Genomic DNA, 19,372 nt, shown 5'->3' on the forward strand with positions numbered 1-19,372 from the left:
AAATAATTATAGTTCATAGAGTTTTATTGATAGCAAGGTGAGTACAACCTGTAGATAGATCTGGACAATAAGTATATACATCGTTTTGGATTTGGGTATGTTCTAATAATGGCCATATTACATGCCAGGAAATAATCATACATATGTATGATAAAGTTACCCATTGCAGCCACTTCAGAGTGAGGCAATAGATAGTTCACCATAAGGACAAGCAGGACAGTCAAAATCCCGTTAACAACATAAATCGTATGTAGATACAGTATAAACAGTATGAACCCCTGGAGATGGAACTGACCACATGGAGACATCTGGAAACTCTGCTGAATATCCCGAGGGAAGGCTGACTTCCACTTACTGGGCTATGCAGAAAAGAATTCATTTCACACATCTGGGATGGATGATGCTCCATTTCTCCCACAGGGTATAGCAGATTCTGCAGATGATACAAAACTGGGTAACCTCAAAGCCAACAGCTGCAGGTGTGCAACTTTCCCTGCAATTGCGTGTCGCTGGTGCTCTGTGAGAGGTTCAATCTCCAATGCTAGAGTACGAGTGGGATATCGCACGACTCTCTGCTGGGAGCTGTCTTGCAGGCCCTGATGGGCAGTACCACAATCGATCACGGTCACTTTGAGCAACCACCAGCTCAGACTGCTACCGAAGGCCCCTGGCATTTGAGACGTCAACCATCTCCTGGCAGTGTTCCGCGTCTTCACCCGCCTCCTCCTCCTCTCGCATGCGGTGGAAGCCTAGCTCCTGGTGGCAGTACAGGCTTCGAGCCCAGAGGCTGAGGGCAAACACCTCCAGCAGTGTCAGCACATTCACCACCACTGCGGACAATACAGAGGAAAACACTGTAGAGTTGGAACAGCTCTAAATTGAGGAGCAAATCTCCAAGATCAGGGAACGTGTCAGTACATGAAATTACAACATAAAATATAACAGCTAAAATAGAATGCTTATGAATCCAAAAAAAAGACAAGCCATAAGATTATGTAAATGCAACAAATGATGTAACGCAGGAATAAGCTTTTTTCAAGGAACTCCTTGACAGAACAGAAGGAGTGACCCATGCGGAAACTCTTCAGTTTTGATTTTAAACCATGTGGATCACAACTAAGATTTTTGAATTCTTGTGGTACCTTATTGAACATGGATGCAGCAGTGTACTGCACATCCTGCGATGAAGCAAGCTGGGATAATTTCAATTCCCCACTTGTTTTGCCATCTGCTTCCTTAAATTCATTTTGTTACCTTTAACTAATTATCATTAAATAAATGAATATAATCTGCATTTCCATAAAAGAGAAAGAGTGGCCCTCATTTTTAAAGTAAATAACACCAGATCTAATTTTGTGTTTTGTTTTATGATTTTCTAATTTTTTTTGCCTATTCCTAGTATTAGTATCATTTGTTATAGGGTGAAATCAGTGATTGTTTCCTAACTTAAATTCCATTGTTGACTTGTAAACAAGTATAAATTCCGTAATAATTGTAAACATTTGGAAGACGAAATAATAGTAACCTTAAAGTATCTATTTAGCTCTATTCAAAACATGTTAATAAAACCAGCCCTTCATTAATTCCAAAGTAATTAACAATTTTGTCAAAAGTATTGTTTATGTAACTATATTTGTTAATTTCATGATTTAAACAAATAATTTGGCATAATGCTTGTAGTAGAAGAAACTGCTAAATAAAACCAATTTATCAATGTATTCAGTTAATTTTATGAGTTACGTTTTAATTGTAATTTCTGTAAATTAAACTTTGAACAATGTTTAGTTCCAGCACCTATTATTGTGATGATATATAAGGACCCAATTTTTGGTCACGAGACAGTCAGTCCACGGCTGAGTTTCACTTGAGTAACCTGTGGTATTTAGAACAACTAAAATACTTCAAAATAACTGTGGAATAAGTGTTAAACAATTAGGCCATGTGTAAAAACAATAATGGTGTCTGCTCCATATATACCTGATTATTCTTCAAGAACTATGAACTTTGTGGTTAGGCTTTACTGTTGGTAGATGTTCAACAGTATGTGGAGTTTTGCCTGCAAACTATTCATGAAGCTTATCGCGAGTTAAACAATAGTGCACTGGTCATATAACTGTATGTTATTGAGGGGCTATAAACAGTGAAATTAAAAGTACTACGAAACACAACTGTGCACCTGAGGCTACATAATTTGAAGTAGGCAGTGTCGAAAACCACAACCCATTTTTTCAGCCAGTGTAGCAATGCAGTATATTGACACCAAGGACAACAATCAACAAACAAAGAAATAAAAGCATGTGGAACTACCACAACCTTTCTGCACAAGAGTTAAAGAAGTGATATCCAAATGCAGATTGGATTTCTGCCTAGTATTAACTGAGTGAACATTACAAATTCTTGGTAATAAGCTGATATTGTTAACACGAAATGACAGTAAATAATATACATATTGAGAGGTCAATGTCAGAACATCCAGACTAATGAACAGGGACCAACAAGAGTTTCATGAACTTACATCACTTGCCCGAACCACCCATTTCTGAGCTGAAAATATCCCATGAGAATGGGAAGACCTACCATAAAATATAATCTCACATCTCATAAGCAAAAGAAAATAAACAAAGTAGACCAATTTTTGTGTTGAACTATCACTTACTTCAGATACCATTCGAATGGTGAAAATGGCAGCATTAAGTCTTTGAAAAAGATCCTGAACATGTGCTTTCCACAACAGTTTACTATCTATCTGAACACCTAGAAATTTGAACTGTTCTGTTTCACTAATCATATGTCCATTCTGTGAGATTAAAATGTCAGGTTTTCTTTAATTGTGTGTTAGAAACTGTAAAAATTGAGTGATTCTTCAATTTCTCCAGATGTATTTTATGATGAAATAAACTCGGTTACAAGGAAGGGCAAATTCGGAAGGATTTAAATCCCACACCTGCAGCACCGGCAGAAACTGAGGATGAACCTCAGGAGGAGGCTGCCTTGGCTATTATTCCGTTTTCTGGGGCCTTATCCCGTAAAACTGGACGCATTTTAAATAAACACCAAATGAAAACTATCTACCACCCTCCAAGTAAAACCAAACCCTTGCTAGTGTCGAGGACAACCTCGGTCTATGTAAATCAGGGGTTTATCAGATACCTTGCCAATGTGGGAGTGTATACACAGGTCAGACCATTCGTACCATTGAGGACTGATGCCGAGAAAATCAACGGCACACTAGACTGCAAGAGCCCAGTAAGTTAGCAATCACTGAGCATTGCCTGTCTGAACTCCACAGCATGGATTATGACCAAATCAAAGTCTTGACACAGACTTCCAAATACTGGGACTGTGTCATCAAAGAAGCCACAGAGATCGGAGTAAGGGAGCCACAACTAAATCGTGACAGCGGTTACATCCTTAGCAAGGCTTGGGAACCTGCGATCACCCGGATTAAGAAGAAAAAGGATATTTCCCAGAGTGTACTGACTTCGGGGGAGGAGGGAAGAATAATGAGATCAATGCCGGCAGACCCTCCTGAACGAGAAGACCTAGGACGCAGCGCCCAGACGGCGGGAGAACGGACGCTGTACCTGGACCACGCACGGGGCATGAACCACACCGACTCGTAGGAAGCGCCTGAGGGAGGAGCAGGAGCGGGATTGTCCTATATATACCTGGCGTTGGCCCACCACCGGTCAGTACATCAGTGCACCTGATGATGGCAATGTGGTCGATTGCCGAAATATTGTGTCCTATGCACACTCATACCAGGCTGTTCACCTGAAATTTATTTCATTGTAAAAATTGAGTCTTATTGTGAGTTAGCATTAGTTTGTTTTCTACAAGCCATGAACCTATGTCTTGAACTGAACAGCTTCAAACAGTGCCACAGTTGCACACAACATCCTTTACTACCAAGCTAGAGTCATCAGCAAACAGAAATATTTTAGGAACACTTGTAATACTAGAGCACATATCTGCTGTATAAACAAGGAACAGGAGTGGCTCTGGCACTGTTACTGGGGGCACCATTCATTTAACCATGCCCCACTCAGACCCGACATCATAGCCATTCTCAACACTGTGGAGAATGGCCTCTTGTTGTCTGTTATTAAAGTAATAGGTGAACCAATGGTGAGCTACTCCCCATATTCCGTAGTGGTCCAACTTCTGGATCAACACAATCAAACGCATTAGTTAAATCAAAAAAGATGCCAAGCATTTGAAACATTTTGTTTAATCCATCCAGTACATCATATAGAAAGAGAATACAGCATTTTAGTTGTTACACCACTTCTAAAATCAAGCTGCACATTTTATAGAAAATTATACAAAATAAAATGATCAATTATACTTACATACACAGCCTTTTCAATAACTTTAGCAAACTCCGATGGCACAGAAATAGGTCTAAAATTGTCCACATTATCCTTTTCCGGCTTTACTACTGAGTACTTTAATGCTTCATGAAACTGACCATTCTTAAAGGAAAAATTAAGAATATGGCAAAGTATAGTGCTAACATGGGCAGCACAGCGCTTTCATATTCTGCTAGGTACTCCATCATATCCATGAGAGTCCTTAGTCTTCAGTGATTTAATTATTGACTCAGTCTCCCCCTTGTCAGTATCACAGAGAAGTATTTCAGGCATCAATATTGGGAAGGCATTTTCCAAGAGAGTAATACGATTCTCTATAGGAACTAAGTTTTTATTTAATTTATGCTCAGAAAGTGATTGTTAAATACTGTACACATATATGACTTATCAGTACCAGAAACATTTTCACTACAAACTGACTTTATATCATCGACCTTGTCCTGCTGACCAGTGACTTCCTTCATGACTGATCTTATGGCTTTAATTTTGTCCTGTGAACTTCCTGTTCTATTTGCATCCACATACTCTTTGCCTTCCTAATAACATCTTTAAGCACCTTCCAATAATATTTGCATTGGGCTACTGTAGCACTATTGTGGCTGCTTCTGATATTTTGATATAATTCCCAATTTGTTCTACATTATATCCTTATCCAACTAGTCAGCCACCCAGGCTGCCTTTTACTCCCAGTAGTCTGTTTAGATTTTCTAATGAGAAACAACTTTCAAAGAGCATGAGAAATGTGTTAAGGAGTACTATATTAATTATATATACTATATTATATTAAATATGTCTGCTTGTGTCTGTATATGTGTGGATGGATGTGTGTGTGTTTGCGAGTGTATACCCGTCCTTTTTTCCCCATAAGGTAAGTCTTTCCGCTCCCGGGACTGGAATGACTCCTTACCCTCTCCCTTAAAACCCACATCCTTTCGTCTTTCCCTCTCCTTCCCTCTTTCCTGATGAGGCAACAGTTTGTTGCGAAAGCTTGAATTTTGTGCGTATGTTTGTGTTCGTTTGTGTGTCTGTCGACCTGCCAGCACTTTCATTTGGTAAGTCACATCATCTTTGTTTTTAGGTATATTATATATTATATAATACACTACTGGCCATTTAAATTGCTACACCAAGAAGAAATGCTGATGATAAACAAATATTCATTGGACAAATATAATACTAGAACTGACATGTGATTACATTTTAACGCAATTTAGGTGCATAGATCCTGAGAAATCAGTACACAGAACAACCACCTTTGGCAGTAATAACGGCCTCGATATGCCTGGGCATTGAGTCAAACAGAGCTTGGCTGGTGTGTACTGGTACAGATGCCCATGCAGATTCAACACGATACCACAGTTCATCAAGAGTAGTGACTGGCATATTGTGATGAGCCAGTTGCTCGTCCACCATTGACCAGACGCTTTCAATTGGTGAGAGCTCTGGAGAATGTGCTGGCCAGGGCAGCAGTCGAACATTTTCTGTATCCAGAAAGGCCTGTACAGGACCTGCAACATGCAGTCGTGCATTCTCCTGCGGAAATGTAGGGTTTTGCAGGGATGGAATGAAGGGTAGAGCTAAGGGTCATAACACATCTGAAATGTAACGTCCACTGTTCAAAGTGCCATCAATGCGAACGAGAGGTGACCGAGACGTGGAACCAATGGCACCCCATACAATCACGCCGGGTGATACGCCAGTATGGTGATGATGAATACACGCTTCCAATGTGCATTCACCGCAATGTCGCCAAACATGGATGTGTAAACAGAACCTGGATTCATGATGTTTTGCCATTCGTGCACCCAGGTTCGTTGTTGAGTACACCATCGCAGGTGCTCCTGTCTGTGATGCAGCATCAACGGTAACCGCAGTCACGGTCTCCGAGCTGATAGTCCATGCTGCTGCAAACGTCATCAAACTGTTCGTGCAGATGGTTGTTGTCTTGCAAACGTCCCCATCTGTTGACTTCAGGGATCGAGACATGGCTGCATGATCCATTACAGCCATGTGGATAAGATGCCTGTCATCTCAACTGCTAGTGATATGAGGCCATTGGGATCCATCACAGCATTCCGTATTACCCTCCTGAACCTTTATTAAGGTTGAAAGTGTGATGGTACGCATTCCTCCTCCTTACACAAGGCATCACAACTACGTTTTACCAGGCAATGCCAGTCAACTGCTGTTTGTGTATGAGAAATCGGTTGGAAACTTTCCTCATGTCAGCGCGTTGTAGGTGTCGCCACCGGCACCAACCTTGTGTGAATGCTCTGAAAAGCTAATCATTTGCATACCACAGCATCTTCTTCCTATCAGGTAAATTACGCATCTGTAGCATGTCATCTTTGTGGTGTAGCAGTTTTAATGGCCAGTAGTGTATTAAGAATTATATTTGGCATCTGTGTTATCAGCACCTTTGTTCCTTAATGAGGTTTAAAACATTCTCTATTGCCATTGGATTAGCTTTCCTACATAGTTTGTAATTATAAATAACATTTGTTTGAGTACAAAACCTTTTAGTGTTCAAATTTGTGCACCATGGTCTGGTCTGAAAAGCCATTCATTCTTTTACTAACAGAATGCCAGTCTAGTTATGAAGAATGAATAAAAATTTTGTCTATGCTTCTACTAGTGTTATTCTGCACCCTGTTTGGAATTTAGAAGATCTTCCAGCATCCTTTTTGTTGCACAATCAGATTACAAAATTAATATTGAAGTCACCTCAATTAACTAATTTTTTGTACTTCCTATTAAGGGAACCAAGAATCCTCTCTAGCTTAAGCAGAAATGCCCTGAAGTCAGGGTTAGGTGACCTATAGATAACAACAATTAGAAGTTTAGTTTCATTAAATGCAACTGCCCATGCACAACATTCAAATACCTGTTCAGTGCAGTGCCGTGATACGTCTACGGACTCAAATGGAATACTGTTTTTTACGTGCATGGCTACTCCCCCAGTTCTCAAAGAACTCCTTAAAAAACCGGCAGATAGTCTGTATACTGGTAAAGAAAGCCTCTAAACTGTCACATTATTTAAGTGGTGCTCCGATATAGCAATAATGTCAGAGTCAACATCTATAAGCAGTTTACTAGCTTTATCTATAATATTTTGATGAAATATGCTAATTCCTTCACTACTTAGATACCTGGTCTCCTTTGAAGGAATCTTTCAAGGGACAGAGGTGATCTTGGGGATCATGAGCAACAAAGAAAAACATTTTATTAAAAGCATTTAGATTAGGTTGGTGTGTAAGTTTGTAGCACTTTTCCATAATTTAATAAACATAACAGACACAAATAACAGAGTCTCTAGTCATCAGTAATATATTCTCCTTCAATACAGGAAAAGACAGATTGCTACTCACTATAAAGATAATGCATTAAGTTGCAGACAGATACAATTAAAAGACACTTACACATAAGCTTTCAGCCTCAGCCTTTATCAGAAAAAGAGAAACACACACCATTCATTCACACAGAAAGCATACCTCACACACACATGATCGCCAACTCTGGCATCTTGGGCCTGCATTCTGATATGGTATTGATATTCCTGCCTGGAGTTTCCATTGTTTGATATGTTCTCCTTTACTATTTACAACAATATAGCAACATTAGAGTAAATTTTTGATTCTGCTACTATAGAAATCACTTACTTTGAGGTGAAAAACTCATCGAGGCGTGCTCGGAGTGCATTTTCATCTGGAGAGGAAGTTCCTGGAAGGTTGTCCCATAAACAATGGAAAAGGTGAAAATCTGAGGACGTGATATAAGGTGAATAAGGTGGGTGTGGAATGACTTCCCAATGTAAGTCCTGTATAGTGTTTTCCGTCAGCCTATCAGAATGCAGGCAGGTGTTTGTTAGCATGGAGTAGCATACTTCAGCCAGTCTTCCTGGTTGATGTTCTTGGACTGCATCTGCTAAATGTCTCAGTAGTTGACAATAAATGTCAACAGTGATTGTTACACCTCAGGGAAGCAATTTGTGGTACATCATACTTCACTGTCCCACCAGATGCGTAACATTATCTATTGTGGATGAGCGGAGGCCTTTGTATGGGGAATTGCTGCTTTATTTGGTTTCAACCATTCTTTTATTTTCTTTATGTTAGCAAAATGACATAAATTCTGTTCAATTATGATACAGGATAAAAACAATTTGTGTTGTTTATGAGCCAAATGATGATGAGCAAGCGGACATGCACAAAAGGCCACCTGCTGATTTTTGCGAGTTGAGCTTAGATCATGCAGTACCCATACACTGGATTTTTAAACCTTCTCCATTGCATTCAGTTGTCACATAATGGTGGCATGAGCACAGCTCATTACATTTGCCAATTCTCAAGTACAACAATGTGGATCATTGTGGATTAAGGCATTTAAACAATCTTCATCAAACGTCTTCCTGAACCTGGAGAGTCACTAACGTTAAAAACATTACCCTTAAAAAAGAAAACCATTTCATTGTCATGCTCTGTCCAATGGTTTTATCCCCATACATGGCACAAATGTTTCTGGCTGCCTCCCCTGCTGTCACCTCTCTATTGAACTCAAACAGAAGAATATGTCAGAACTATTAATCAAATTGCATGCATATGGAGTATCGTCTCAGTTGTATAACTGGATTCATGATTTCCTCTCAGAGAGGTCACAGTTTGTAGTGATAGATGGTAAATCATCAAATAGAATGAAGTGATATCTGGCATTCTGCATGGTAGTGTCATGGGCCCTCTGCTGTTTCTGATTTACACAAATAATCTAGGTAATAATCTGAGCAGCCCCCTTAGATTGTTTGCAGATGACGCTGTAATTTACCATCTAGTAAAATGATCAGACGATAAATTCCAATTACAAAATGATCTAGAGTGCAAAAAATGGCAATTGGCACTAAACAAAGAAAAGTGCGAGGCCATCCACATGAGAAATCCGATAAATTTTGGGTATATGATAAGTCGCATAAATCTAAGGGTTGTCAGTTCAACTAAATACCTAGGACTTACAATTACAAGGATCTTAAATTGAAAAGACCACATAGGTAATTTTGTGGAGAAGGCAAAACAAAGACTGCGCTTTGTTGGCAGAACACTTAGAAGATGTGACAACCCACTAAAGAGATCACCTACATTGCACTTGTCCATCCTCTGCTGGAGTATTGCTGTGCGGTATGTGGTCCTTACCAGGTAGGATTGATGGAGGACATCGAAAAAAAAGTAGGGCAGCTCGTTTCATGTTATCGCGCAACAGGGGTGAGAGGGTCACTGATATGATACGTGAGATGGGGTGGCAGTCACTGAAACAAAGACGGTTTTCTTTGCAGCAAGATCTATTTATGAAATTTCAATCACCAATTTTCTCTTCCGAATGTGAAAATATTTTGTTGACACCCACCTACGTAGGGAGTAATGATCATCATAATAAAATAAGAGAAATCAGAGCTGGAATGGAAAGATTCAGGACTTTATTTTTCCCATGTGCCATTTGAGAGTGGAATGGTAGAGAAGTAGTATGAAAATGGTTTGACAAACCCTCTGCCAGGCACTTAAGTGTGAATTGTAGAGTAACCATGTAGATGTAGATGTAGAACATTCTTGTTTCTCCAATTGGTACTCCATTTTCTAGTGTTCACAGTCCCACTCACTGTCAGCAAATGACAAAAAGACAATGTGGAAACTCAAATAAATACCAATTGACAAATAAATAAACCTGTAGCAACCAGAATACTAAAATGCAAAACAAAAACACTACAAACTTGCACTCCAACATAATATATTTATATATTATATATTTTATATTATTTTGTATTATTTATATATTTATTTACACATAAATTTCCAAATTTCTGAGCTAACTTTTGGAGAATTAAGTATTGTGAAATGTAAGAGTCTCAAAAATGGCAAAGAATTTGCAAAGAAATTCACCAGTGCTGCATTGTCACTGTTTATTAAACCATGTGATACATTATTTTAATATACTCGTACAACATGACACATTAATATTCTTCATTTAAAATTACTTTTTACATCTATATTTATAACCTGCCTATAATTTACGGCCTGTTCACAATAAGAAGAGTTAATTCTGAGAGGGGTGCAGGGACCAAAGTAAGCAAGCTTTGCCTATTGATGCCCAGCACATAGGCTGGGGAGTGGTAGAGCGTAGGAAATAAGCTACACTAACATCGAACAGTGCTGCCAACATAGTTACATTTACATACAGTTTCTGCTCCAAGCAGTGCTAATGGTGCCATTCATCAGCCACCACCATAACAACTATCAACTGCTGTATACTGTGCATCCACAAAACGAAAAATGGAGACAGGAGTGTAATAAAAGTTTACAGGATTTGTGAAATTGAAGTAGACAGTTTCATGTTGAATAATGGTGCTTGTGGCTACTAATTCTGTATCAGTTATCATAGACTGTTTGGAATTAAAAAGAACCATAGTAAAGAATGCATTATGCCAATAAAAAGAGAATGAGTAACAACATTTTGTACATTTATTCACATGTACTGTATGTATATAGACAGTACAATCTTCTTTTTAGCAGTGGATGAACTTTGTATGTTTTCTATCACAAGTGTGGACTACACTGGTGTGCAAAAGTCATGGGACAGCGATCTGCACATGTACAGGCGTTAGCATCCCATACGCAAGGTACAAAAGGGCAGTGCTTTGGCGAAGCTTTCATTTGTGCTCAGGTGATTGATGTAGAAGGTTTACAAAGTGATTATCCCAGCAGGAAGGGAATCAAAAGAGTTTGAAAGTGAAATGGTAGTTGGAGATTGTCAGGGAATTCAGTATTCCGAGATCCACAGCATCAAGAGTGTGCCGAGAATACGAAATTTGAGGCATTACTTTTCACCATGTACAACGCAGTGGCAGACGACCTTCGCTTAACAACCTGGACCGGTGTTTGGGAAGAGGTGTCAGTGCTATTATACAAGCAGCACAGTGTGGAATAGTCGCAGAAATCAATGAGGGACATACGACGAAAGTATCTGTTACAACAGTGCAGTATTGATCACGTGCCTTTGGTAACAGCACAACATTGCCCGCAGCACCTCTCCTGGGCTCATGACCACATTGGTTGGACCACAAGCCACTGAAAAACTGTGGCCTGGGCAGATCCCAAGAAGCCATGGACCCACATTGTCAACAAGGCGCTGTGCAAGCTGGCGGTTGCTCCACAATGCTGTGCGCTGTGTTAACGTAAAATAAACTGCGTCCTGGTTATGTTCTGCTAGTCGGATAAGAGCTGTAGCCATTGATCAACTTCATGTTCTCAAATAATCATGCAATTTTTATGGACGACAGTGCATCATGTCACTGGGCCACAATTGTTTGCGATTGGTTTGAAGAACATTCCGGATAATTTGAGAGAATGATTTGGCCATCCAAATCGCATGATATTAATCCTGTAGAATATTTGTGGGACACAATGGAGAGGTCAGTTCGTGCACAATCCTGTACTGGCAACACTTTCGTAATTCTGGACGGATATAGGGACAGCATGGCTCAAGATTTCTGGAGGCCAACAACTTGAGTTCACGCCACGTAGAGCTGCTGTACTATGCTAGTCAAAAGGAGGTCCAACACGACGTTAGGAGGTATTCTATGACTTTTGCCATATCAGTGTATGCTACAATACTTTTTTTAAGCACTGGACGGACATTGTATGTATTCCATCTGAAATGTGATGATGATGATGTTTGGTTTGTGGGGCGCTCAACTGCACGGTTATCAGTGCCCGTACAAATTTCCAACCTGTGCTCAGTCCAATTTCGCCAGTTTCATGAATATGATGATGAAATGATGAGGACAACACAAACACCTAGTCATCTCGAGGTAGGTGAAAATTCCTGACCCTGCCGGGAATCGAACCCGGGACCCCATGCTCGGGAAGCAAGAATGCGACCGTGAGCTGCAGACTATCGGAAGAGTGGATTGTAGCATCAAACTATCCCCAAACATCACTTCTCCTATTATGAAGCAAATTTGCAATTGTATAGACTGCACCACACAATTTATTTTCGTCTTACATCCTCCAGTGTAGCAGGAAAAACAGCTTTGTTAGAGATCATCTGACACTGACAGTCACCGTTTCTCACCCCATCATTGCTACACTACAACTGTAAGAATGTCCACTCAACTTCTGTGCTATGTCACAGCTTGACACTCCCGTACGCTTTACTAAAAGGGAACGAATATGCTAGTAGGAAGCGACTGCAGTGCCACTGTTCTGAGACATATCTTACTCGCGAAACTGCAGCAATGAGGAAGGAGCCTGTATAACAGTGAACTGACAGTGTATGCAAACCTCAACATTGGAGTCGTACCCGCTCCGAGCTCTACGAGGTGGAATCCAAAATTTTCGGGACTGGAGCTGCCATCTGGAAAGTAGGAGTAGTAGATCTTCGCACCGCTAGGTGGCGAGAGCTGCATATCTAATGAGCCAGTGTGCAAAGTGGCATTCAGCTGGGAGGACGTGTTGAGTGTCCACAGTGATTTCCGTAATACTCTGTGTTGGTGTGTGGCGATTTTACGGTGGATCCGCGAACAGAACAATGCATGTGTATCAAATTCTGTGCGAATCTCGGGAAAAGTGCTATGGAGACCCTTGCAATGATTCAACAAGTGTTTGGGGGACAGAGCATGAGCCGTACATACAGTCAACAAATGGCATAGATGGAACAAGTGTGCCATATGGAACTTTAGCTAAGAGTCCTGTTGTCTCAGCTATACTCCATGTTTTCCAAGCAAGAATATTTGCATATGGAAAGGCTTCAAGGCCACCATAGTCACAATGATTACCCCACACTACAGCAATTGTCAGCCATGTACTACCTCCAAACAGAGCTTGTACATCACATGTAAAGTTCAGGCGGAGTCCTCGAAACACATTTAGACCTCCAATTAATTGTTGCTTGTTAAACTGTCCAGCCAAGTCAATATCAATTGCCTTCAATGCACGATACACAGGAATTAACGTGCCACAGCAATGCCTCGGCGACATGCTTGGCGACGTCGCTTGCGGCGCAGCGCTCCTGTGTATCGTGCATTGAAGGCAATTGATATTGACTTGGCTGGACAGTTTAACAAGCAACTATTAATTGGAGGTCCAAATGTGTTTCGAGGACTCCGCCTGAACTTCACATGTGATGTACAAGCTCTGTTTGGAGGTAGTACATGCCTGACAATTGCTGTAGTGTGGGGTAATCATTGTGTCTATGGTGGTCTTGAAGCCTTTCCAGATGCAAATATTCTTGCTTGGAAAACATGGAGTATAGCTGAGACAACAGGACTCTTAGCTAAAGTTCCATATGGCACACTTGTTCCATCTATGCTCGGCCCGAGCTCTCCAAGACCCAAAAAAGCGAGATAGGTGAAGAGCAAAGTGAAGAGCATGACCATCCTTTCCTTTGATACCAAGGGAATTGTGCACAAAGTGGCATGCTCGGTTCAGGGCCGGCCGTACAGATGTCGAAGATGATGCTCACACTGGAAGGCCCGTTAGCCACACAAAGCCAGACATTGTGGCCAAACTTCAACAACTGGTTCCATTCAAGACATTGCGGATGAAGTGGGTATTAGTTATGGGACATGTCAACGAATGTTGACTGATGAATTGGGCATGCATTCTGTTGCCAGAAAAGTTGTGCCAAGGATCTTGACTGGCGATCAGAAGGCACAGACTGTTAAAGTGCGTACGGACCTTCGTCAGACCACATCTCATGATTCAACCTTTTTGTCACAGGTTATCACCGGCGACGAGATCTGGATTTACGGTCATGACCCAGAGACAAAGCAACAATCGTCCCAGTGGAGGAGCCCGAGCTCTCCAAGACCCAAAAAAAGCGAGATAGGTGAAGAGCAAAGTGAAGAGCATGATCATAGTTTTCTTGGATAGCAAGGGAATTGTGCACTAAGAATTCGTTCAACCCAACCAAACAGTGAATTCCGCGTACTACTCTGCCGTTTTGCGACGGCTCCGTGGAAATGTGCGGCGACGATGGCCCGAAATTTGGTGTCAAGGGAACTGCCTGCTACATCACGAGAAGGCCCCCTGTCACACGTCCTTCCTCACCAGGACGTTTTTGGAAAAAAACTAACATGACTGTTGTACCCCACCCACTGTACTCGCCAGATTTGTCACTTTGCGATTTCGCGCTATTCCCAAAACTGAAACTCAAGGTGAAAGACCATCGGTTCAACACTCTAGAGAGGATTCAAGAAGAATCGCTGGCAGTGATAAACACCCTCAAAGAACAGGACTTCCAGAAAACCTTTGACCAGTGGCTGAAGTGCTGGGACCGTGTGTACGTGTAGGTGGGAACTACTTCGAGGGTGATGGTGACCATTAGTCCAAGGGTAAGGTTTTCAACAGATGGCAGCACCAGTCCTGAAAATTTAGGATAGCACATTGTAATGGCTGGCGGACTCACTGTTGCTCCAGAAAAGCGGCGTGAAGGGCACGGTGCAGGGGAAGAGGCCGGCGACGCGGTGCGCCAGCAGACTCTGCACCTCGGGCAGCAGCACGGTGAGCTCGAGGGCGAGGAACTTGTGCGTGGCGCGCACCCCACCGAGCGCCTCGGACAGCACGTGCGCCGCCATGTTGGTGCCCCAGCCTGCCAGCAGGACTGACCCCACCTGCAGCGGCACCAGGAACGGCTGCGCCGCGTCCAGCAGCTTCTGCTCGACAATGAGGAACGCTCTGTGAGGAGGAATACAAGTTCATCGGATGTACAGAAAAGAGAGGTCAGAGCTCTATAGTAATGGTGTACCCTCACGTTCGACCAGAAAGATCAGTCTGTGATACACTACTGGTCACTGAAACTGCAGCACCATCCCAGATAGCACAGTAAGCCGGTTTCAAACTTGTTTCCAGCTGTAAAGTTCAAGTATATAAACTTGATCAAAGCTGGAATATTCAGGCCTGTTAGCTGGATTCAAGCTTGAAACAAACATCAAAGTTGGCAGAGTTCAAGCTATATTTCAAGCTTGACTTATCAAGCTTGGCTCCAGCTGTATCTACACACGTGGAATACAGCCTGGTATTTACAGCTTGTTTTAAGCTATATAAATATTAATCTGCATTTATTGAACCTAATTAATTACGTTACGTAATATTTAACATTTGTAACATTAACGTACCGATCTGTTTTCTAGTATAAAACAAACTTGTCAACAAACCACAACCATTAACACGCGTCACAAAGGTAAAATGGAAGTAAACGTAACTTTACGTTACGTAATATTTAACATTTGTAACATTAACGCACCAAACTGTTTTCTAGTATAAAACAAACTTGTCAACAAACCACAACCATTAACGCGCGTCACAAAGGTAAAATGGCCGTAAACATAGCAAGGCTCAGAAAAGTAAATAAAATAAGATAAAACAGAACTGGAGACAGCCACACTCAAACCAAACTCCGCGCCGTCATGACGTCACACAAGACAACACCCTTACGTCACGGCTTATAAACGCTTGTGGCGCTTCCCGTGGACGTCTATGGAAGCTATGCTGCGCGCGCATCTGCTGTACAGCCTTCCAGGGAAATTACAGTTTATTTCAAGCTTGGGAAAATTATTTAAATTCAAGCTAAATGTTTACAGCTTGATGTAAACTGTGTAACAGGTTGATTTTTCAATCGTGAATTTTCAACTGAACCTAAACTCAATACCCACCTTGAAACAAGCTGTGTAACAGGTTGATTTTTCAATCTTGAATTTTCAACTGAACCTAAACTCAATATCCACCTTGAAATAAGCTTGAGTGCTAACTGGGATGGTAGCCATGCACAACAAACCTTAAACTGGCTTGATGTGTACTACATTGAGGTGATAAAAGTTATGGGATACTTCCTAATATCGTGCCGCACCTCATTCTGCCCGGGGTAGTTCGGCAACTCGACATAGCATGGAGCCCAGAAATCGTTGAAAGTCCCCTGCAGAAATATTGAACCGTGCTGCCTCTATAGCCGTCCATAATTGGAAGCGTTTCCGGTGCGTTTGAGCACAGACCTCTCAAAAATGGTTCAAATGGCTCTGAGCACTATGGGACTTAACATCATCAGTCCTCTAGAACTTAGAACTACTTAAACCTAACTAACCTAAGGACATCACACACATCCATGCCCGAGGCAGGATTCGAACTTGCGACTCTAGCAGTCATTGCACTTCCGAACTGAAGCACCTAGAACAGCTTGGCCACCGCGGCTGGCAAACTGACCTCTCGATATGTCCCATAAATCTTCATTGGGGTTCACAACAGGCCATCTAGGTGGCCATATAATCGGCTCGAAATGTTTAGAATTTTCTTCAAACCTACCATAGACAACTGTCCCTTTGTGACAAGGTGTGTTGTCAGGCATAAAAATTCCACCATTGTTTGGGAACATCTCAGATGTCTGCAAATGATCTCCAAGTAACCAAACACGAACATTTCCAGTTAATGACCGATTCAGTTGGACCATATGACCCAGTGCATTCCATGAAAACACAGCCCACACTGTAATGGGGGCGCCAACAGTTTGCACAGTGCATTGTTGACAATATGGATCCACAGCTTCGCTGGGTCTGCACCACACTAGATTCCTACCATCCACTCTCACCAACTGAAATTGGGGACTTTTCTGATCAAGTCGCGGTTTTCTAGTCACTTATGGTCCAATCGATATGGTCATAAGAAAGGAAGAGACGCCGACGTGATGTGCTGTTAGCAAAGGTACTCGCATCGGTCTTCTGCCGGCACAACCTATTAACGCCAAATTTCACCATACTGTCGTCTGCCCGCGGTAGCTGAATGGTCAGCATGACGAACTGTCAATCCTCTGGGCCCGGGTTCGATTCCTGGCTGCGTCGGGGAATTTTCTCCGCCCAGGGACAGGGTGTTTTGCTGTCCTCATCATCATCCTATCATCCTCATCGACTGCAGGTCGCCGCAGTGGCGCCAAATTGAAAGACCGGCATCCGGCGAACGTTCTGCCCAATGGGGGGCCCTAGCCATAAGATTAAATTTAAAATTAAAAATCCATACAGCCGTTACTGATATGTTCGTCGTATATCACACGTTGATTTCTGTTGGTATTTCAAGCATGCGTAGCTTGTCTGTTAGAACTGACACTTCTAGGTAGACACCGCTGCTCTCGGTTGTTAAGTGAAGGCCGTTGGCCATTGCGTTGTCCATAGTGAGAGGTGACGCCTGAAATTTCGTGTTCTCAGCACACTCTTGACTCTGTGGATCTCCGAATACTGACGAATACTGACGAATACTAACGATTTCCGAAACAGAATGTCCCATGCGTCTAGCCCCAAGCACTATTCTACATTCAAAGTCTGAATTCCCGCCCTGTGACCATAATCACGGCCGGCCATGGTGGTCTAGCGGTTCTAGGCGCTCAGTCCGGAACCGCGCGATTGCTACGGCCGCAGGTTCGAATCCTGCCTCGGGCATGGATGTGTGTGATGTCCTTAGGTTCGTTAGGTTTAAGTAGTTCTAAGTTCTAGGGGACTGATGACCACAGATGTTAAGTCCCATAGTGCTCAAAGCCATTTGAACCATAATCACCTCGAAAACCTTTTCACATGAATGACCTTAGTACAAAAACATCTGCACTAGTACGTTGCTCTATTATACTTTGTAAACGTGACACTGCTGCCATCTGTATATGTGCATATCGCTAGCCCATGACTTATCACCTCAGCGAACATGCACAGACATGCAGATTGTTGGAATTTTACACAAACACTAAAAGCAAGTAGTAGTAATACCACCTGTAGCAACCAACACGGCTTCTGAAAACAACGATCGTGTTAAGTCCAGCTCACTCTGTTCGTTCACGAGACCCAGAAAGCAGTAAATAAAGCCCCCCCCCCCCCCCCAGGTAGATGCCAGAACACAGTATGTCATTACGAATGGAGTAAAAGTAAATTACAGTGTGCCCCAAGCGAGTGTTATAGGAGCATTGCTTTTCGCAGTATATATAAATGGTCTACAAGACAACGCATAAAGTTCTATGAGCCGATCGCTGTGGCCCAGTTGTTCCAGGCACTTCAGTCAGGAAGCGTGCTGACCCTACAGACGCAGGTTCGAATCCTGCCTCGGGCATGGATGTGTGTGATGTCCTTAGATTATTGAGGTTTAAGTACTTCTGAGTCTAGGGGACTGATGACCTCAGATATTAAGTCCCATAGTGCTTAGAGCCATTTGAAAATTCTATGAGGCCTTTCGTGGATGATGCTGTTGTGTACAGAGAAGTCGAAACGGTAGAAACCTATAGAGCATCAACAATTATTGCAGAGAAATGCAATTGACAATATGAGCAGAAGTAATGTATTGCGAATACATAGGCAGAAAGAATCTTTATTGTATGATTACACGATCGCAGAACACTCACTGGAAGCTGTTATTTCCATAAAATAAACAGAAGTATGCATATGGAGCGATTTGAAATGTAACACCCATATAAAATTAATCGCGGGTGAGGCAAATGCCAGTCAGATTCGTTGGAAGAATCCTCAGGAAATTTAGTCCACCCACAAAGAATGTAGATTTCAAAACACTCGTTCCACCAATACTAGAATATTGCTCATCAGTGTGAGATCCATGCCACATAGGACTGATAGAGGAAATAGAGAAGATCCAAAGAAGAGCAGCGCATTTCGTTACAGATTCATTTAGTAAGCGCGCGAACGTCACGGAGATGCTGAGATAACTGTTGTGGCAGACAAAGTATTCTGCACCATGTTACAGCCAATGTTCCAGTTCCGACAGTGTGCGTTCCTAAGAAGAGTAAATCAGTATATTTCTTCCTCGTACGTATATCTCGCAAACAAACCATGGAAGTAAACTAGAGAGCTGCGAACCCACATGGAGGCATAGCAGCAATCGTTCTTCCCGCGAACCGTACAGGACTGGAACAGGAAAGGGGGAAGTGACAGAGGTACACAAAGTACCCTCCGCCACACACCGCAAGGCAGTTTTGTGGCTACA

General features: G+C 42.1%; 1 protein-coding gene across 1 annotated transcript in view; it reads right to left on the reverse strand.

Annotated features, from left to right (window-relative positions):
- Window positions 1–290: 290 nt before the first annotated feature.
- The window catches only part of LOC126109683 (organic solute transporter alpha-like protein), a 99,296-nt gene continuing 80,214 nt past the window's right edge, over window positions 291–19,372 (reverse strand). Inside the window, exons 6-7 of the mRNA XM_049914733.1 lie at window positions 14,820–15,066; window positions 291–830 (exon numbers count right to left, since the gene is read on the reverse strand). Of these exons, the coding sequence (XP_049770690.1) occupies window positions 655–830; window positions 14,820–15,066 (423 nt within the window). The 3' untranslated portion in view covers window positions 291–654. The remainder of the gene's footprint in view (window positions 831–14,819; window positions 15,067–19,372) is intronic.

Source organism: Schistocerca cancellata, chromosome 12 (assembly GCF_023864275.1).
Source record: "Schistocerca cancellata isolate TAMUIC-IGC-003103 chromosome 12, iqSchCanc2.1, whole genome shotgun sequence".
NCBI lineage: Eukaryota > Metazoa > Arthropoda > Insecta > Orthoptera > Acrididae > Schistocerca > Schistocerca cancellata.